The 19,092-nt window shown below is 61.3% G+C and overlaps 1 protein-coding gene across 7 annotated transcripts; it reads right to left on the reverse strand.

The window, feature by feature from the left end:
* Window positions 1–661: 661 nt before the first annotated feature.
* Window positions 662–16,774, reverse strand: ATP13A2 (ATPase cation transporting 13A2). Of its 7 annotated transcripts, XR_012778291.1 has the most exons (31): window positions 16,682–16,774; window positions 11,085–11,158; window positions 10,661–10,828; window positions 10,209–10,267; window positions 9,960–10,071; window positions 9,773–9,852; window positions 9,216–9,293; window positions 8,881–8,950; window positions 8,319–8,453; window positions 8,000–8,066; window positions 7,765–7,896; window positions 7,416–7,583; window positions 7,216–7,326; window positions 7,057–7,103; window positions 6,763–6,951; window positions 6,475–6,681; window positions 6,191–6,304; window positions 5,885–6,041; window positions 5,420–5,540; window positions 5,070–5,194; window positions 4,267–4,427; window positions 3,912–4,126; window positions 3,698–3,833; window positions 3,394–3,473; window positions 3,021–3,173; window positions 2,804–2,900; window positions 2,438–2,661; window positions 2,053–2,204; window positions 1,797–1,969; window positions 1,121–1,605; window positions 662–963 (listed from the first exon to the last, which is right to left on the reverse strand). XR_012778291.1 is itself a non-coding variant. In XM_075520244.1 (30 exons), exons 1-30 carry the CDS (start codon window positions 16,689–16,691, stop codon window positions 1,435–1,437), a joined length of 3,783 nt encoding a protein of 1,260 aa, XP_075376359.1. In that variant the 5' UTR covers window positions 16,692–16,774; the 3' UTR covers window positions 662–1,434. The 7 variants fall into 7 exon arrangements, 6 of the variants coding, with proteins under 6 accessions (XP_075376359.1, XP_075376358.1, XP_075376362.1 ...); XM_075520244.1 differs by having other exon boundaries at window positions 662–1,605; window positions 9,773–9,849; XM_075520243.1 differs by having other exon boundaries at window positions 662–1,605.
* Between the last annotated feature and the right edge of the window lie 2,318 nt (window positions 16,775–19,092).

Genomic DNA, 19,092 nt, shown 5'->3' on the forward strand with positions numbered 1-19,092 from the left:
TTGATTTTTTTTTTTTTTTTAAGCTCAGGAAGCCTGGTTTAATAACTCAAGCCTTGGCTAGGATTTCAGGAAACCTCTTACCTCTGCTTGTGCCTCATTTCCTGATCTAATCCCCAGCTCCCGGAGGGCAGAGAGGCGCCGCTGGCGCTCGGAGGGGTTTAGACTTTCCGTGCAGGCGAGTCCCCGCAAGAACCAGCCTTCAATCCAAGAGCCGGGCTCGGAGGCGACCGAAAAACCCTTGGAGGGCGATGCAGACAGCGCATCCCCCTCCCCGGGGATCGGCTCGTCCCCTTTCGGGATGCGGCATCTCCATCTACCGGCTTCTCCTCCGTTGAAGGAGCGAGGTTTTGCAGTCTTGGCGAGGACACCTGAGTTTTTCCAGCAATTATTATTATTTTCTAGGAAACTCGAGCTGGAAACGGGCTCAGGGGTTATTCACTCGCTGATGCTCAGTTTGGGCTGCTGAACTCCCAGCGGTGCCGTCCCTGGGTTCGTTCTTTGCTTTGGGGCATCGAGGACAGCACCTTCCAGCCCAGATGGGGAACGAAGTGACCCTAAAACCTCTTTCACCTGCTCCCCTACTCCATCCGATACTCACCCGCGCCGTCGATGCCATCCGGCCCCAAGCAGTCCGTCCACGCCAGGCAGCACAAGCAAGCGGTCAAGAAAATAGTGTTAATTTATTAGCCAACACTCACGACAGCACCATACGGAAACCAAAAGCGGTATGTCGTTCTCCCGACTGCATTTACGCCTCGATGCACTGGAGCAGAGTTAAAAAATAAAGAGATTTGGGTTTTTTAAACGCTACAAAGGTCCCGTCCAAAAGCAGAAGTGCTCTGCAGGAGCACTGCAAGCGGAGAGGGTGCCTGTGGCTGGTCCCTGGGCGGCGGGGATGGAGCAGCATCCTTGGCAAGCCGGGGACGGGGCGGTCTGTAAACAGTTCCTACACATCTAGGGCGGCTGCGGGGGAAGGCGGAGGGGGGTTTTTTTTCACAGTGAGCAGAGACACGAGGCTGGGGGGGTGCCCTCGCCGTGAGAAGATCAGGGACCCTCTTCTCGGTGGTTTTGACCAGCCAGGAGAGGAAAAGGGAGGCGGCATCCCCCGGCAAAACAGTACCAGTGCCCAGCGCGGGGAGACGGGTCCGAGGCCGGCAGGGGAGCGGGAGAGGTCCTGGAGCAAGCGCTGAGCTGGACCACGTCTCCTCTTCTTCTGGACCTTCTCCCCCAGGTTGCTTCTCCAGCATCTCCTCCTCTCGGCCACAGCTGCGGGACCGGTACGCGCGGATCCACGGCTGCGATGCTGAGGGTCTCCCGCGGGAGGCTGCCCGCCGCGTGCCTCGATTTACCAGGGTAAATAAATAAATGACAGCATCCAAGGGCCGGCAGGCAGCCCGCGCCTGCAGAGCAGGCGGGAGGGAAGCCGGACGCGTGCTATCTCACGGCGATGGACATCTTGGGCGTAGCGAAGAGCGGTTCGTTAAGCGGCGGCCAGGACGGCTGCTGCTGGCTCAGCTCCTTCTCCAGCCTCTTGAAAAGCTTCTTGGATGCTTTCTTTCGGCGCAGCTTGCGGAGGCAGCTGAGCAAGCCGTGGTCCAGGGCAGTCTGCAGCAAAGACGGGGGGGGGGAGAGCAGGTTTTGGGGAGGCTGTGGACCCCAAGGAAAGGGCAGAGCCCATGCCAAGGTGAGCCCTGCTCCCTCCGTGCCCACGGCTCCTGGAAAAAGGGGTTGCTCAGACAGACCCAAAAGGACGACAGGCGTCCCTCGTGCCCAGTGACCGCCCTGGGCTGACCTACCTCCAGCACGAAGGCGGCGAAGAAGTTGAGGGCGGCGATCCCCAGCAGCAGCAGCTTGAAATTCAAGTCGTCGATGCCCTGCAGCTTCAGCAGGGTTTTGGGGAAGCCCAGCGGGTAGAGGGTCAACCATATCATGAGGCCAAAAAGGATGATGAGGACTACCAAGAAGAGCACTGAGGGGGAGAAGGAAGAGGGTTCAGGAGGAGGATGAAGGTTTGATGTCTCTCTTCATCCACGTGCCCGGCACCATCCTCACCGTTGGTGTAGAGCGGCTCCCGAAACGGGTACCCCTTGGACATGGCGACGGCCAGGATGAGGTACTGGAAGCCCGTGACACAGAAGAGGACCGTGTTCTCATAGTTGGGCAGGTTTTGGGGAGCCATCACCGTGCTGTTAAGCGGCACGTACCTGAGCCAGGCAGGGGAGAAGGCAGGGGGTCAGAGGAAGCGAGGGGCAAGGAGAGGGTCTAAACGCCGACCCCTTGCTCTCCATGAGCCCACGGGAGCCATTCGCTGCAAGGCGGCTGGACGCGTCCTTGACGCCAGCTGGCGGCGGCCAAAACCAAGGACAAGCACCCGGGCTTCGTCGCAATCCTCTGCGCTGTCCCCGTCACCAAACCCACGTGAAGCCAGGCCCCTTACCAGCTCTGCGAGACCGTGACGAAGTAGCCGAGGACTTGCACGGTGATGAGCAGAGCCGTCTGGAGCAGCAGGCTGCCCAGCACGAGGACGCTGATCAACGTCCCTTGGGGACGCTCCGCTCCCAGCTCCCGGGCAGGACCGGTCCGACCCATCAGCACGGCCACAGTGGTGGTGATGATCAGGTCGAAGAAGAGGAACTGGAAGTCGCTCAGGTTGGTGTTGATCTGGGAAGGAGAAACCACCCGCCCTCAGCTGCGAGGACCCGTGGAGGGGCTGGGAAAGGTCACGGGTTAAAACCCGGCCGTGACGAGGTGACCTGAAGGCATCCCTGAGCATCGCAGGCACTCGGGCAACGGCGGGACCCACCGTGTAGAGCAGCAGGACGGACACGAACTGCACCAGGCTGTACAGGGCCATGTACTTAAAGACGCTGAAGGAGGTGACCAGTGAGCACCTGCCCTCCCTGCAGAGAGGAAGAGAGATTCACCCACCAGCCACAACACCCCTTCCGCGAGCTGTCCCAAAGAGGGGACAGAGGCACCCGTGAGACCCCCACCTTGGTTTTTATCCCCCACCAGCTCACCGGATGACGGCGGGCACGCACTCGATGTTGGCCGCGCGGGAGGTGAACGGCGAGGCCACCGACGCCTCCGCCTCCGACAGCGAGATGCCCACGTCGGCTGCCTTCAGAGCTCCGCAGTCGTTGGCGCCGTCCCCGCACATCCCCACGCAGTAGCTGCGGCGGGAAGGGATGCGATATTTCACGACAGGATGGGGGAAAAACCCTGGGTCTTCAAGGCTGCACCCCTGGATTTAGCATAACCCCACACCTGGGAGAGGGCAGGACGCGATTTCGCAGCTGCCGACCGCTCGGGCGCACAAGAGGTGTCTCGGGGCAGAGGACTAACCCCCTCGCCCTCCTCCGTCCCCCATCCCTTGGGGCTGGAGGGGCTTACTTGAGCTCCTGCAGGCTGCACACCAGGTGAGTCTTCTGGTCAGGCGACATGCGGGCGAACACAGTGGCTCGGATGAGGATCTGCAAAGAAGGGAAGGCTCCGTGTTCGTGTCACAGCACCCCGCATGCCTGCGCGCCCGGGAGGAGCCCGGTTATTTTGAGCTTCACCAGCTCCGCAGGGCAGAGGGTATCTCGCCCCGGGCAAAGACAACCCCTCAGGGCGTTTTGTTTTGGAGCTGCGAGGCTGCAGCAAAAAGCCCCGGGGAGGTGAACCTTGCCGCAGGATTCCCTGCCGCCGGACTCACCTTCGGCAGCAGGTCGGCGAAGTGCTCGCAAACCACGGCGAAGGATTTGCCGTTCAGCGCGAAGTGGCAGGGCTGCGGCTGGAGGAAGCAGCCGTCCCGCTGCTGCAGACCCTGCCAAGGAAAACAACTCCTTTTGCTGCAGCGGGGCTTCGACTCGCGCTCAAATCCCCGCTGAGCCCCTGGGCAACGGTCTGAACCGGCATCCTCAACCCACGTGGAGCAGGAGGTAGAGCAGCTTCCCCGAAACCTCAATGTCAGGCATATAAATGATGGTATTTTGGACAAAAAGCTCGTCTGACCCAGCCCTTCGTGCCAAGCCTGGAGCAGGACCTGAGCAGCACGGTGCAGGCTGCATCCGACGAGGGTGTCTGGAGCATCAGCTCCAGCCTGGTGTGCTCCCGGGGAGAAACAGGAGCAGGGTATCTTCTCCTAAAGGAGGCATTTAATAAGGGGCAGAGTCGCACCCATAATTGCCTCTAAGGGTAACGATGCTGGGAACAGAGAGTCCTGCAAGGTGACCGGCAGTTCGGGCTTTACAAAACCCACCGAAACGTCGCCTCGGGACCCACCTCCGGCTGCTCTTCGCCCTGGGAGTGCTCGGCGAGGGTGAATTTCAGCGCGGCGGGTTTGTCGTGGCTGGGCGGGGAGGCGTTGACGAAGATCACCCGCCCTTTCGGCTCCACCATGCGGCAGCTCTTGGCCACGTTGACGGCCGTCAGCATGTTGTCTCCTGCAGCAAGAGGCAGCGGGGCTGAGCAACCGCGAGCGGCGTTTGCCAGCCAGCGCTGGCAGGGGCTCGCACGGCTGCAAGCCAAGAAGAGCGGCTCAAACCTGACGCATCTCCTCTCCCAGCCGCTACAGCCGCGTCGGGGGTCCCTTTGCTTCCCCAAAGGGGGGAGAGCTCCAAAATCTCCTTTCTGCCCTACCCCAAAGAAAGGCAGCAGCTTCAAACCCTGCCAGCGCTGCTTGCCTTGCTGCGAAACACCCCAAGGCCACTCCTACGTCCCCCCCCCGTTCGCTGTGCAATTCAGGCTGCCCACGAAACGTCGACGTTGGTGTGATCAGCAGTGAGACAGTGAGCGGTTTCGCTGTTTAAGCCGCCCGCTCCAGGTCTGTGGGTCCATGTGCATCCACGAAAAAGCAGCCTGCACTCCTCCGCACCTTGCCTGCTGCGAGCCCCCCGGCAAGGCAACGCAAACGAGTAGCGGGGATGCACAAAAACAGGGTCCAGGAGCCCTCGCCGCGCCGCCCGGCTGCTTCAGGCCACCGATTGCTGGTGGAGAAACCCTTCACCCCTTGCACAACGTCAAGGGTCCTCCGTGTCCCGTCCCTTCCCCGAGCCCGGCGTCCCCGTTCCCCTCCGCAGGGTCACCTGTCACCATGACGGGGCGGATGTTGGCGTTCCTCAGGAGGTGAATCACGGGCGCGGACTCCGGCTTGAGGACGTTTTTCATGACGAGGAAGCCCAGGAAGGTCAAGCTGCTCTCCGCAGAGTCCCTGGTGGGATACAACGAGCCGCTCAACAGCCGCCTTCGACAGGAGGCAGAGTGGATCAATTGGTATAAACAGCTAAAAATCCATCTGGGGGGCAGCCGGCAGCCGCCTTGCTATGGGGTAGGGTTTAATTCCTCGCAGGCTGCTAGGACGGGGCAAGCAAAGCACCCCGTGAAACCCCCAGAGCAAAGGAGATCTAAAACGGAGAAGGGAGTTGTTGGCACCAACCTGGGGAGCTGCAGGGCCTCCTCGAAGGTGGTCACCGTGCTCAGGGGTTTGCAAGCCAGACCCAAGACGCGGAAGCCATCCACGGTGTAGTGTCGCAGCGTCTGGGAGAAATCCACGGGCACTGCCAGCCGGGAGGGGAAAAGCCAGGTCAGAACCGTTCCTGAACGAACCCGGGCCGCGTCGACCCGGCAAGGGGGGCCGGGGCTCAAGCTCCCAAAGGACTGAAGGGCTCTGGACGCTCATCCAGACTCCCAGCCCCTTCCCTGTCTTCTGGCTCCTGTTTTCTTCCCCCCACGTGCCTGGAGCTAATCCAAAGCCCCGTCCCTCCGGGAGCTGCCCCGCAGCATCACCGCGGATAACCCCCTGTGGGGATGAGCTGCAGGGATGCAGACAAACGACGGAGCAGCAGGACCAGCCGCTTCGCGGCTGGGGAGCGACAGCAAACGGCCGTCCCCCAGCACGTACCCGTTTCCTTCCTGCAAAGGCTGGCCACCATCTCCGGCGCACCCTTGACGCAGACACGGGCCGAGGCTTCGCCGGGCAGCTTCACCAGGACGCTCATCCTCTGCAAGGAGGAGGAGAAGGGGAAACGCCGGAGGATCCCCACGGGCGACCGGTGCTTCTGCGGAGGAGAGGGAGCGGGTGTCAGGGCCAGGCAGGAACTCCTGCGGGAGGTACCAGCTCTCCAGGGGCTGTGAGGCACAACCACCCTTTGAGGGAGCAGGCCCAGCGACTTGGGGAACCTGAGCCACTCCGGTCCACGAGACCTACCCTGTCTCGTGGCTGTTCTTCCTCGGGCGGAGGTTTCATCACAGCCAAGACCTTCGTCCCAAAGCGCTGGAAGGCGGGCAGCTCACCTTCCTCCTCCTCCATCATCTCCAGGCGCTGAAACCAAGGCAGATGCTGAGATGGCAAAGCCCTGCCTTGCAAGCCCCAAGCCCCATCCACCCCATAGCGGCCCACGGACGGTTTCAAACACCCCCGCTCGTGGCAGAGCAAGACGCGTGCCACCTCCCTCTTTACAGATACGCAACCTTGCCCGCTGCTTGTCTTACCCAGCCGGTGGACTCCACCATCTTGAGGTCCATGGGATCCCCAATGGGTTGCGCCCGCAGCAGCGAGATGGTGTGGCAGGCGGCCAGGGAGTAGAGCAAGGGACCGGCGGGCAGGCAGCGGGGCTCGTGGACGATGGGCATGAAGTGGTTGTTCTCCAGTGGCACCACTCCCCAGACATCCAGACCTTCCTCCGTCAGGGTTCCCGTCTGCGGGGAGAGCGTGGCGGGTCCAGGCCGGTCCCCCGAGTCCTGGAAACCGCGGTCCCCGCCGCACTGCCCAAGACTCACCTTGTCGAAGCAAACCAGGCGGATCTTCCCGCAGAGGTTGATACGGGGAGGGCTGATGCAGAAGATGCCGTGTTTCTTCAGCCTGTTCTGAGCGTAGATGGTGCCCACCGTCATGGCAGCCGGGAGAGCCGGGGGCACGATGACAGTGACGAGGTCGAGGGCACGGATGATGATTTGCTTCACGGGGACCTGGCAGGCGAGGAGGAAGAGGGGTGGGCATCCCGACAGCCCTCACCCATCTCCACCCGCAGCACCAGCCTGCGCTCGAGCATTCACCAGCTCCAACAACCCTACCTGGTTTTTAACCAAGATGAGGATGCTGTACAGCGTGCCGATAAGAGCTGCATGGGAGGGAGAACGGGCTCGGTTACAAAGCAAAACAGACGAAGGGTGGGTTCAACCATTTCAGAGGAGTTTGGCTGCTCCTGGCCATGCCCCCACGCTCAGACGTACCCAGGACGGCGAGGAACAGGACAAACTTCACAGCATCCTTGTAGAACTTGAAGCTCACGGGTTTGGGGTAGAGGATGGAGCTGATGAGATCCCCTTTGGCCGTGCAGAACCCTGTGGGAGAGGGGCAGAAGGTAGGCACGTGCAAAGTCACCGCTCCGAAGGACGTGACTCAGCCCCGGTTTTCCCTTCGACGCCGTTACCTGTGCGGGTCACCACGGCCAGCGCTTCTCTGCCCACGTAGGACTTGGCTTGGATGACCTGCGTCCCGCAGAACAACGTGTGCCGCCTGTGCTCCTCGGGGGAATAGATGGTGCCGGCTGCCTGGCTGCCGGCCGGGAGAGGGGTTTTCATCACCGGCACGCTCTCTCCTGCGGCGAGGAACACCGTGGAGGGAGGTTTATCACCCTGGGTGGTCAGGATCCAACCGAACCGGATAGGAAGGGGCTGCCGTAGGGCCACCGAGACACGAGGCTCGTCCTCTCCCCCCAAATCCCCAGCGAAAGCCGGGGCGGCGGAGGCGTGCAGCCCACGGGGTGCCGGGGCTCTCACCCGTCAGCATGCTCTCGTTGACCATGCACTCGCCCGTCAGCAGCGCGGCATCGCAAGGGACCAGCATCCCGTCCGCGGGGAGGCTGATGCAATCGCCCGGCACCAGGTCTGCGGAGCTCACCACCATCTCCTCTGGAAAAGAGCGCGGCCGTGCTCAGACGCCCCACCCCGGCACCGTCCTGAACGGAACGGCTTCGTGCCCGGAGCCTTTGCTCGTCGCGGGCACCGCGCTCACCTCCGCTGGGGCGACGGACTCGGACGCTGACCGACATCCTGGCCATGTTTTGCAGCGTGGTGCTTTGCTGCAAGGGAGGGAGCGGTTAGCAGCCACCCAAGGGCGGCCCAAAAAGCACAGCAAAGCATCCGTGTAGAACGGGTCTCGAAGGCTCGGGACTGCGGGCGAAGGACAAGGAAACCTGCCCCACCGTCGGAGTACGGGCTGTCCTCGCCCAGCTGGGCTCAGAGGGAGTTCAGCATCAGCACAGAGGTCAAACAGCATCAGGAAACAGGCTACTCCGCTAGAGCTGCTTGTCCCAAATACGCCCACCACCAACCTTCCTCGTTTCGTAGAGGGACAGCCCTAAGGAGATGGTGGAGATGAGGAAGATGCAGGCAGCGTAGTAGTAGTAGGCATCGCAGACCCACAGCACAATGCTGAACACTTGGAAGATGTAGAAGGGGTTGAGCACCTGGAAGGGAACAAGGAGAGAGAGCAGGTTTGGGGGGGAGAGCTTCCTCCAGCCCATCATGAGACCTCCAGGTTCCTTGAGGGACAACTGCTTACGCAGAGGAGAGGCTGGCCCTTCCCTGGGGCTGGGGCTGGACCAGCTGCCTCTCACAAACCCTCCGTCCTCCCCAGCTTTGCTTACGGTCGCTGCTCCGGAGGATGCTCAGCCACCTCTGCAGCTACCTGGGGATGCCCCTGCCTGAGCTAAGAGGCAGGACGGGTCCCCTCCACAGCTGCACCAGCTCTGCCCAAGCTGCTTCTCCTGAAGCCCTCTCCTCCCCACCAGAGAGGAAGGGCCCACAAAACACTTGCAGTGAGGGACATGGAGCAGGGGAAGGATCTGCCCCGGGACAACTCGCTCTTCTGAAGCACGGCCGGTAGATGCACACCTCCTCCACCAACAGCCTCGCGTAGGACTTGACCGGCACCTCGATGAGGTTCAGTCCGTAGATCTTCCTTCTGCAAAGGGGAGAGAAAAAGCAAGAGGGAAGCAAACGCATGCTAGGGAAAAGCTGCATTTCCAGCTCGAGGGACCCTCACGCTGCCCGGACCTCCGCAGGAGCCCGGTTACGTGGAGAAGCCAAGCCAGGGCAACCCAGCGCACCGGCAATCCTCTGTTTTGAGGTCTGGGTGCAAGAAAAACCCCATGCTCCAGAATGTGCTAGCCCCTGGAAAAGCCTCATCCACGCTCTGCGGGTGTCCCACGAAGCTGCAAGATCCCTACCTGGTGTTGTGGTCTTGCTGGTTGAGCCCAGCCTGGCAGAGGTGGAGGTCTGCGCAGGTCCAGCCTTCATCCAAGACGCTGGCAAGCCCCAGGGGCAAGAAAAATGGAGAAACGCAGTCAAAATCAGCACTGTTCTGGCCCAGCAGAACAAACACCCCGTCCAAGTCCTTGGTGACAAAAAATAACCCCCTTTGGGAAAGGGAGAGCATCTCGTTCCTCGGCATCCGCCGCAGCTCGCGGCCGCCAAGGAGCGGGAACAAAAGGGGCACAGTTCGGAGAGCCGCGAGCGGCACAGCGCGGTGGGGACCATCCGGCACGGGGTAGCTGCCAAACTACTTCGCCCGGTTTCCTCTGCCCACAAAGACGGGCAACATCAACGACCTGGGGGGAGAGGCGTCGCTGGGGTGGTCTCCAAAGGCTTTGCAGCGTGGGGAAAAGCTCCGGTGCGGTTATGTGACTTCCAGCCAGGTCAGGACTATTTTGGGGGGCCGAGGGGTGAAGGAGAGCAGCGGAGAGAAGCAGAGAGGATTGCTGCGGCAGAAGGGACAGAGACATACCTGACTTTGCAGTACGCCTGCCGCTGTTCCAGCCAGATGTAGCGCATGCCCTCGAAGAGGTAGTACCGCAAGACGTTCTTCTGAGCAGAGCAGGATGGAAAAAATACGGTGTTGGCGGGACACGAGGGCAGCCCACGCCAAGGGAGAGGATTTACGGGGCGGAGGTGGGAAGAGCCGCGAGCGTTACCTCTTCCTTCTCATGGAGCTGGATGGTGTCCCGGCTCTCCTCCTCATCCGACACGCCGATGGCGATGCTGGTCCTCCGGTCCTCCAGCCTGGCCCCGGGGTGATGCTCCAGGCTGCTCGGGGTGGAAAACCAAGGGTCAGTGCCTGCCCATCCACCAGCGCTGCTGCAAACGCCCCCCTCCCTCAAAGCCAAAAGCAGACGCGAGCCCCTGCCCGCCGGCACGGCCGTGGGGACGCGAGCCCGGCTCACCTGCCCTCGCCCAGCGCCTCCGTGCGCACGCGGGTGGTGAAGCACTGTCCGAATCGGTCCTAAAACACAGGCAGGGGTCTGAGCAGGGGGAAACGGGGAGCTCCCTGCGTGTGCCCCCTGCTCCTTCAAACGGGGACAGTGCTGCAAGCAGGCAGGGAGTCCCCGGCCACCCGCCCCAGGTGACGGCTGGGTTTCAGGGACAATAAAGAGAAATACAAAGCCAGGCTGGCCGCTACGGAAGGGGAAAGCGCAAAATTGTTCCAGGAATAATAATTATTCCTGGAATAATTTGGCTCTGGGGTAGCGCATTGCTTGGTGAAAGGAGACGTCAAACACAGTTAGGGAGGGGAGGGTGACAGGCAGCAAGGAACATGCCCAGGGCCCCTCTGGGAAGCCAGTGGCAGAGCCCAACCTCAGAGCCTTGGGTGCCCTGGACCCCTCCGGGGACTTACTCTGATGATGACCCAGTCGGCCTGGCCAAGGGCACAGGGCTTGCACTTTGCCTGCACCTCCAGGCTCGGCTTCCAGTGGAAGAGGACGAGGAGCAGCCCTGCCGTCAGCACGGAGCAAGCGTGGCACAGGGCCACCCGCCACGTCTTGGTCTGGTAGCCCGTGACCTCCTGGAAGAAAGGAGGTCACCTTTACGGGAATGCTTATTTATAAAATAAACTGAAATTATAATTATCAAGCATCTAAATCCTAAATCGATAAAAGCCCTGAGCAACCTGGTGTGATTTAACACCGGGCAGGTGACAACCAAGTAGCTCCGGGGCTGGAAAACCCCTGTCTCGTGCCGGTGTTGCAGGTAACACGCGGCTTTTGTGCCAACCCTTCCCGAGCGCGCCTTCCTCCCCGCGGCGAAGCCCTCGGACCTACCATGCAGGATTTATCGGCGTCTCGCTGCAGCGTCCCGTACCCTGGCCGCTGGCTCCCCAGCAGCCTGCTGCTGTCTGCAAAGTCAAAGAAGGGGCGGGGGGAAATAAAAATAAGGGGAGCTGATCCGAGGGGTTATTTGGGAGATGCCACGGTGATGGGCTCCCAGCTGCAGCGATGACATCCCCGGATCAGTCCCAGAAGGTGGCCGGACTCGGCGTCCCCTCTGCCATCCACCCCGGCTCCCGGCAGAGCTGCTCGGAGCCACGGCCGCTGTGCAGGGGGACGCTGCGGGCACGGGGCACCCCAGCGCCGCCTGGCCACCCTCCCGTGGCACGTGACGGTCAGGCGAACGATGCCAAAGGAGCCCAGGGAGAAAAGCTGGCACAAAACCAGCGGCTGAGCAGCCGGGGGAAGGGAGCAGGGCTGGTGCGGAGCCAGGGCAAGTGCAGGGAGAGCTCTCCCAGCCACTTTTCACACTTGTTTGCTCCTTGTGTTTCCCCCTGCGCTGAGGACGTGGCCACAAAATTTGCTTTTTGCAGTTTTAATGATGCCCAGCGTGGCTCAGCACCACGGGTCTCCGCTGCACCCCGATGCCCAGCCTGGGAAACGGGGATTGCCGGAGGCATCACCGTAATCATCCCAGGTGGGATTTTAATCATCACCCTCCGTCCCACGAAGCCGAACCCCCTTATCCCCTAAATCCGCTCTGAATTACAAGCCGCGGCGTCCCAACTCCAGGATCTTAAAGCAGCGGCGGGGAGATAACTAGTGGCACAAACGCCAACCCAAGGTGCTAGTTCCCACCCTTGGAGCCGGCACATAATTTCCTGGCTGGGCCAGGTTCAGGTTTCCAGACCGGCTTAACGATTTATACGCCGGGTGGGAGCCCGGGCGCGCGTCCTCCACCGGAAAAGCCACCCCGGCTGGATTCCTGCTGCTCCCCGGTCTGACCCCAAAACTCGTCTGCAGGTGACAAAAACAATTAATTAAAATCATCCCCTGGTTTTGATGACCACTGGGGACAGGGTCTCCACCTCGCCCAGCGACCCAGTGGGCAGCCAGCTCCCAAAACGCGGCCGGTGCCACTCCGAGGGAGAAGTTTTGGGTTGGGGAAGGGGGGGACGAGCCCCGGGGATGGTTTATTAAAACAAAAGCCCTTCCAGGAGCCAAAAGAAACGGCTGCAAAGCTCGCCAAGGGCCCGCGAGGAGGGGAGACGTCAGCTCTCCCCGCTGCTTGCGAAAAGCGTGGATTCCAGGTTCAAGGAGGACAGGAGCGGGCACAGGAGGGCGAGGAGGAGCGTGTGCCACCCTTCAGAAGAGCAGAACAAAGGAGAGGGCGAGGGGGTGCCTTGCACAAAGGCTTTTCCCTGCAGGGTTTGCAGGAGGGGGAAAGTATCGAAAGAACCTGAAAGCAACCCAATTTGCTTTCTGCACCTCCCCGAACCAGGCTGGGTAGCAAGAAGCAGAGCCCACCGCTCCGCCTGAACTCTGCCGTTAGCAACAACAAAATTATTACGACTTTCTTGATCCTATAAGCAGCAAATCTTTCGGAGGAGCGCAGCAGCGCGGCTGCAACCGGCTCTGTCCTGCAGAGCTGCGGCTCTTGCACAACCCCATCCCCGTCCCCGTGGGTTTTCTCACCTCCCGCTCCCATTCCGGCTGCTCCCCAAAACATGGCGAGCGAGAAAGGGCTCTCGCCTTGACTCACCATGCCTTACCCCGCCGGTTGCGCAAGCGGAGCCGTCCCCGGTTGGGATGGGATCGGTACAGCCGTCATCACCTGCCTGCCGGCAGACGTGTCCGGGAAGCATCGGGCCCCGGCGGAGGGGAGGGCAGAGCACCACGAAGCTGCGCTACCAGTTTGAATCGTGGCGCAGCGGCCACACCTCGTTGGCAAACACGGCGCAGGGGCGCCCGGCCGTCCCTCCTCCGGCTCCCGAAGTAGGGGGGTTTTACCCCTGAGCTCCTCTGGAGAGCCCTGGGAAGAGATTTGCTTCTCTCTCTGCTGCTAAAGGGGGATTAAGGGGGGGATAGCAGCCGGGAGCGGCTGCAGACTCAGGGAGGGGTGGGCGATGCACCAGCCCGGCTTGCCACGGGGAGAGGGGAGCCGCCATTCCCCGCTGACGCCAGGTTCGCGCAGCCAAAACGCTGCTCGAAGTCCCCGCAGCCGCCCGGCTCCGAGACGAGTTCGTGCCCTGTCTTGCACCTCTCAGAGAACCACGCGCGTCCCTGCTGTTGAGGTTTCGGGGAAAATCGGGGAGAGAGGTGCTCAGGATGCCCTGACACCTAGCACGTGTCCCAGCAGGGGAAGACGTACCCTCTGACAACCAGAAAGCGGAGCTGGAAACCTCGAGCCCACGCGTCCCACGGCACTGAACACCCCTCTGCAAAGCAGCCCCAGCCCCGGCTGGGGACTTTGCGAACGCCAGCGCCGGTCCTCGCCCTCAGATTCTGCCCCGAGATGCAGCCTTTCTCCCCAGCAACACACATACCCCAAAAGCAGGTGCAAGCTGGTCCCAGGGACCTTCTCCACAAGCTCATTTTGCAGCCGCAGCTCTTTTACCGGCACCTTTCTCAAAACAAACCAACCCCGAGTGGACTTTTAGATGTCCCTCCGCTCTCGTGGTCCCTGCCGGATGCTCAGGGCTTCCCCACCAGTGTCCTCCCTCCCTCCGTCACCTTCCGTCCCTCCGTCGTCTCCCATCCAGCTATCCCCGTGTGCGAGCTAGAGCTTGCGTGCAAGAAGAGGAAGGTCCACCCAGGGAGGTTCTGCTCCAGCCAGCAAGGTCTGGTGCTGTCTGGTCCATGGGATGGGGCTGGCAAGGTCAACCCAGGCCCTTGGAGACAGAGAAATGAAAAACCAGGAGGAGACAAAAGGAAGGAAGGAGGGATAAGGAAAGGAAAACGGCGTTTGGGTCACGTAGGCCAAGATTTAACTCATGAGGATCTTTCAGAGCAGCCTTCAGGCTTTAGTTTGGGATGGGAGATGTCACGGCCGGCTGCAAGCCCAGACCCAGCCAGGGGTTTAGATGAGACGGTGTCGATTCTCCTGCCCTTTCCACCAAGCCAACATAAACTCGTCCGTGCGAGCCAACTGGAGAGAAACACGTCGCCCTGCCCGCCGGAGCAAACGTGTTTTACCAGGCAGCCTGCCCCTACCCAGACGTCGCGGCATCCGCAGGGGGAGCGCAGCCAGAAAAACGCCCCAAGGCTGGAAGAAACAAAAGGGCTAGACGGGCTCGGTACAAGGTGGGGACGCGGAAGACAGGGACTCGGGCTCTGCCGTTGCCGGTAACCCCGGGGGAATCGCTCTCATGCACCAAACCCTGGAGACAGGCGAGAAAATAAAGTCCTTGTCCACGAGGTGCCCTCCCAGCAGCCCCGTCCACCTCAAACTGGTTTTGGTTTGGATTTGTAGGGAAGGGTCATTCGGGGGGAGGAAGCCGGCAGCACGGCCGGCGTTTGCTTTGCCACGTGCTGACGACACCGACTGAGGCAACGGCGGTCAAACCCTTCCGGCAAGGCGGGTTTCTCCCCCACCCCAGGCAGGCATCGCCCTGACCTCTCCTGCGCCCGGTTTTGCAAGACCTCGCCGTACGCCAAAACCACCTGCCAAGCTGGAGAAAGCGCCCAGTGGCTTCAGAGAGCATCCTTGCTTGGGCAAGCACCGGCAAGGGGGGGAAGAAAAGGTTGTTTAACTCCAAACCCCACATTTTCCCCAAATTCTGGTTAAATAGAGGGCTCCTACCTCCCTTCGGGAGAGAAGGGCTGTGCTCCTCGCAGTCCATCCCTGTTTTGGTGTGTTAAGCCTGGATTAGAGCATCTCCTGCCTCTCGAGCCGCCCTCCCAGGCTGGCAGCCTTAAACCTGGGTACCCTTAAATTAAGCAGCACAGGGAAAAATAGGGGTGAGGTTTAACCCCCGAGTGCTGCTACGCTGCAGATCTGGAGCAAAAGATGAGCGAAGGGGGTCCGAGGGGCTCTGAGCAGGGTCAGCACGGTGGCAGGGACCACGGTGGCAGGGACCACGGCCACGGCACAGCCGGGCAAGCCCTGCGGAGCCGAGGCCGGGCACACAAAGAGCCCTCCGACGGGCGGCCGGCCACCGCGCGGTCACGCTCCTCCCTTTCCTACCACAAAGCTTTTCCTCTCTCGCCCCCGCGCCACCTTGGAGAAACTCCTTCGCACCGACCGGGGCAAATCTGAAAGGAAACAGGCAAAGGTCGCACGGGCTGAGCCACTTCCGTATGCCCTGGAATGAGAAACGCTGCCGACGCGAGGGATGCGGGGCACCTCCAATGCTTTCTCCAGCGCGATATCGCATTTCTCAGCCTCTTCTGAATGCCTGGGATGCCTTTTTCCCACTGCCAGCCTCGACCCTGCAAAGGCCTCAGCTTTAAGCCCACGCTGCGGTCAGCAGCGATGCCAATTCAAGGCTCGCTTACCCGACATCGCGTTACATCCTTTACCGGCGCCAGAAAACCCCGGGATCGCTCCGCTCGTGGGGTCAGAAAGGCAACGCGGTCCTTTGCAACCGTAACAACCACCCCCGTCTCCACGATGTCGACCGAAGGACGCCGCAAAGGGACGCTTTGCTCCAGCCGCAGACCCCGACGAGCTCGGAGCCTCCCCAAACGCCGAGTCGGAGCAATCCGCTTGCAGGGAAGCAGCCCCCGGCGGGCTGCAGGGATTCAGCCGTGGGGTTCGGTGCTCTCGGAGCATCCCGCAGCGGCGCCCGAGTTTCGTTTCCCCACGTTTCGCACGGATTAATCGGCGCACGCCTTAGCGCAGAGTCTCACGCGCCGATGTCGGCGGGAGCGGGGCCGAGAGCTCGCGTCCCGACGGGATGCAAGGCAAACGGCAGTTCTGCCGTAGCGAAGCTCGGCTAAAGGCTGCGGCATCCCGCGACAGCAAAAGCACGAACCTGGGTGGCCGCGGCCCCACAGAGCATTTTCCAGACCCACAGCACCCCGGGCAGGCAGGGGAGCAGGGGTGCTGGGGGACATCGCCGCGCTCCCCACCCCAAATCTGCGATCCAGGGAGGGGGCAGCACCCCGCTTTGCACCGTCCCCTGCTCCTCCTTCTGCAAACCTTGCTGGAGGGGGGAAATAAAGCAAAATAAAGCAAAATAAAGCGAAGCTGCCCCCCCCCACCGCACCTTGCGTGCAGCCTCCCCGTCCTGCACAACCCATCGCACAGGCACGGCTGAGGGGGGGATGAGTGCAACCCGCGGGGGCCACGCAAAATGCAACCGTGGGGCCATGCACAATGCAACCCGCGGGGGCCACGCACGATGCAACCGTGGGGCCACGCACAATGCAGCCCCCGGGGGGCCGTGCACGATGCAACCCCCGGGGGGCCGTGCACGATGCAACCGTGGGGCCACGCACAATGCAGCCCCCGGGGGGCCGTGCACGATGCAACCGTGGGGCCACGCACAATGCAGCCCCCGGGGGTCACGCAAAACACAACCGTGGGGCCACGCACGATGCAAACCCCCTGTGGCCACGCAGGCAGCGCAAACCCCGAGGCTGCCGGATGCGAGCCGGGGGCCGTGCACGCCGCACACCCTGTCCCCCCCCACGCGTGGGCCCCTGACCTGAGCTCATGGCGGGCGTCACCCGTGGGCCGGGGTGCGGGGCCCCCCGGGGCCGGAGCCCCGCGCGCACCCAGCTCGCGGCGCGCGGCGGAAGGGCGGCGCGCGGGGGCTGCTGGGACTTGTAGTCCTTCACACCCCCCCCCCCCCCCCCCCCAAAGAGCACGGAACCGCCCCGGGTGCTGCCCTCCCCACGGGGCTCTGCACCCCCTCCGAGCAGGGCTCTACCCCACGAGGGGGGGCTGCACCCCCCACAACAAAATACCCGGGGTCCTGCCCCAAAAAGGGCTCTGCACCCCCACATCTGCAAGGAAACGCAGGGGGCTCTGCCCCCCAAAAGGGCTCTGCACCCCCACATCTGCAAGGAAACGCAGGGGGCTCTGCCCCCCAAAAGGGCTCTGCACCCCCACATCTGCAAGGAAACGCAGGGGGCTCTGCCCCCCAAAAGGGCTCTGCACCCCCACATCTGCAAGGAAACGCAGGGGGCTCTGCCCCCCAAAAGGGCTCTGCACCCCCACATCTGCAAGGAAACGCAGGGGGCTCTGCCCCCCAAAAGGGCTCTGCACCCCCACATCTGCAAGGAAACGCAGGGGGCTCTGCCCCCCAAAAGGGCTCTGCACCCCCACATCTGCAAGGAAACGCAGGGGGCTCTGCCCCCCAAAAGGGCTCTGCACCCCCACATCTGCAAGGAAACGCAGGGGGCTCTGCCCCCCAAAAGGGCTCTGCCCCCCCCCCCCTTTTCTGCCCCTCGGCTGCACACCCCTGCACACTCCCCCGGGGTGGGGGGTGTGCGCAGCTCCTGCCGCAGCAAGACTCCCCCCTCTTGGAAAGCAGCAGCGAGGGGGATTCTGAACCGGTAACCGGGTGCAGACCCCAGGAACACCCCTCGCACAAACCCCTCCAGCCGCAGCTCGGCTTTTGGGGGCTCCAGTTGCTGCAAAACCCCTGCCAGAAATACCCAACACCCGCGCGAAGGGCCGCTCCTGCCCCCCACCACCGCCCTCAGCTGCAGCCAAAAAGCCAACGTTCTCCCCTCTGTACCCATCCTTGCGCACAGGAGTTTTGTTTCCTTTCACAGGAAGGGAGATGAAGCCAACGTTTGCCTGGGACGTGCCTCAGGTAAAGCCTGCGCTTCCTCCGTGAAGCGGATTTTGTTACCAGAACAGAGAAGACCTCAGCCAGCGCGGCAAGAGGCGACGCGGCGAGGGGCTGCCCTCGGTTCCTCTGCACCCTGCTGCGTTTCCATCCAACTCTTCTCAGCAAGCATGCCTAGTTTTTAAATAAAACAAGGCCAAAAAAACCCCGGTTTGTGTTAAAAAAACCCCACGTTAACTAAAAAGAAAAGCATAGTGGGAGAGGAGGAGGGGGAGCACGAAGCTCTTTTTATTCATCCCGTTGATGGGAACTCCTTGGATTTGAACAGGGAGATGAGCTGACGAAGCACAGGGATGCAACAGATACAGAAATATCAGTATCACGGGACTGACGACACACCCCTGCTGTCCAACATCAGCAGCGGGGTCTTCTCCATCACAGGACCCGTCCTTAACCACGGCTCGCTTGAGACACAGAAAATAGGGGCGATTCAGTGACACGGAAGAGCAGCCCGACACACGTGGATTTTAAGTGTTAAATAGCTGACCTATGGAAGTCCGTGTCACATAAGCTCTCAGGAATGAAGATGTTAGCTCCAGGAAAAGAATTAAGTATTTCTGTAAAGGAGAATTAAGAGCACAACATCAGCTTGGCTTCGAGACACTCACAAGGCTCCCTTACTGCAGGATAAAGAAATGTATGGAAAAAACTGGGTCATTTTGGGCCCGAGCCTTTCCAGAGCTGCACACAACTGTTTTTACACCACCCCAACCCTCCTTTGCTGCCCACTGGCAGCATCCTGGTTACCACACCACGTCTCAGAAGCAGCATCATGACACTTCTAGAAATTTCTACGACATCTGAACAAAAAGAATCTATTACCCAGCAAAACAGAACGCCCTTCCATTCTCTCCAACCCCCTAAGACTGCGAACGACTGCTTCAAGCAACAACCTACCACAAACATCCTGGGTTTGAGAAATCTGGAGCTAAAACACACTTGTGCTAGAGCAAAAAGAAAGATTTAACCCTGTTCTAACAAATATCTACTTTAGAACTTGGAATAAAGATAAGCACCCCAGCAGGGCAGCGGCCAGACACTTTCCTAGTGGCACTGCCACTGTCACCGGTATTTTGCCACGTGCCCGCACCCTGCGAGCGCCAGGTCCTCGCTTTGCTCCTCACCAAGGAGCCCAGGGGATTTCAGCGCAGGGTGAGATTCTTCCAACATTCCCCTCTCCCGGCCACTGCCACTGCCTTCTTGACAATCGCCACAAGGCTTACTGCTCGCAGGTCTCTTCCCACAATTGCATTCGCTTT

The sequence above is a fragment of the Mycteria americana genome, chromosome 18 (genome assembly GCF_035582795.1).
Source record: "Mycteria americana isolate JAX WOST 10 ecotype Jacksonville Zoo and Gardens chromosome 18, USCA_MyAme_1.0, whole genome shotgun sequence".
NCBI classification, from domain to species: domain Eukaryota; kingdom Metazoa; phylum Chordata; class Aves; order Ciconiiformes; family Ciconiidae; genus Mycteria; species Mycteria americana.

Coding starts and splice junctions, on each gene's coding strand:
- ATP13A2 (XM_075520243.1), bottom strand. Junction 8,067..8,318: donor CCCTCTACGAAACGAGGAAG/GTTGGTGGTGGG, acceptor CCTCCCTTGCAG/CAAAGCACCACGCTGCAAAA. Junction 1,606..1,796: donor TCGCCGCCTTCGTGCTGGAG/GTAGGTCAGCCC, acceptor TCTTTGCTGCAG/ACTGCCCTGGACCACGGCTT.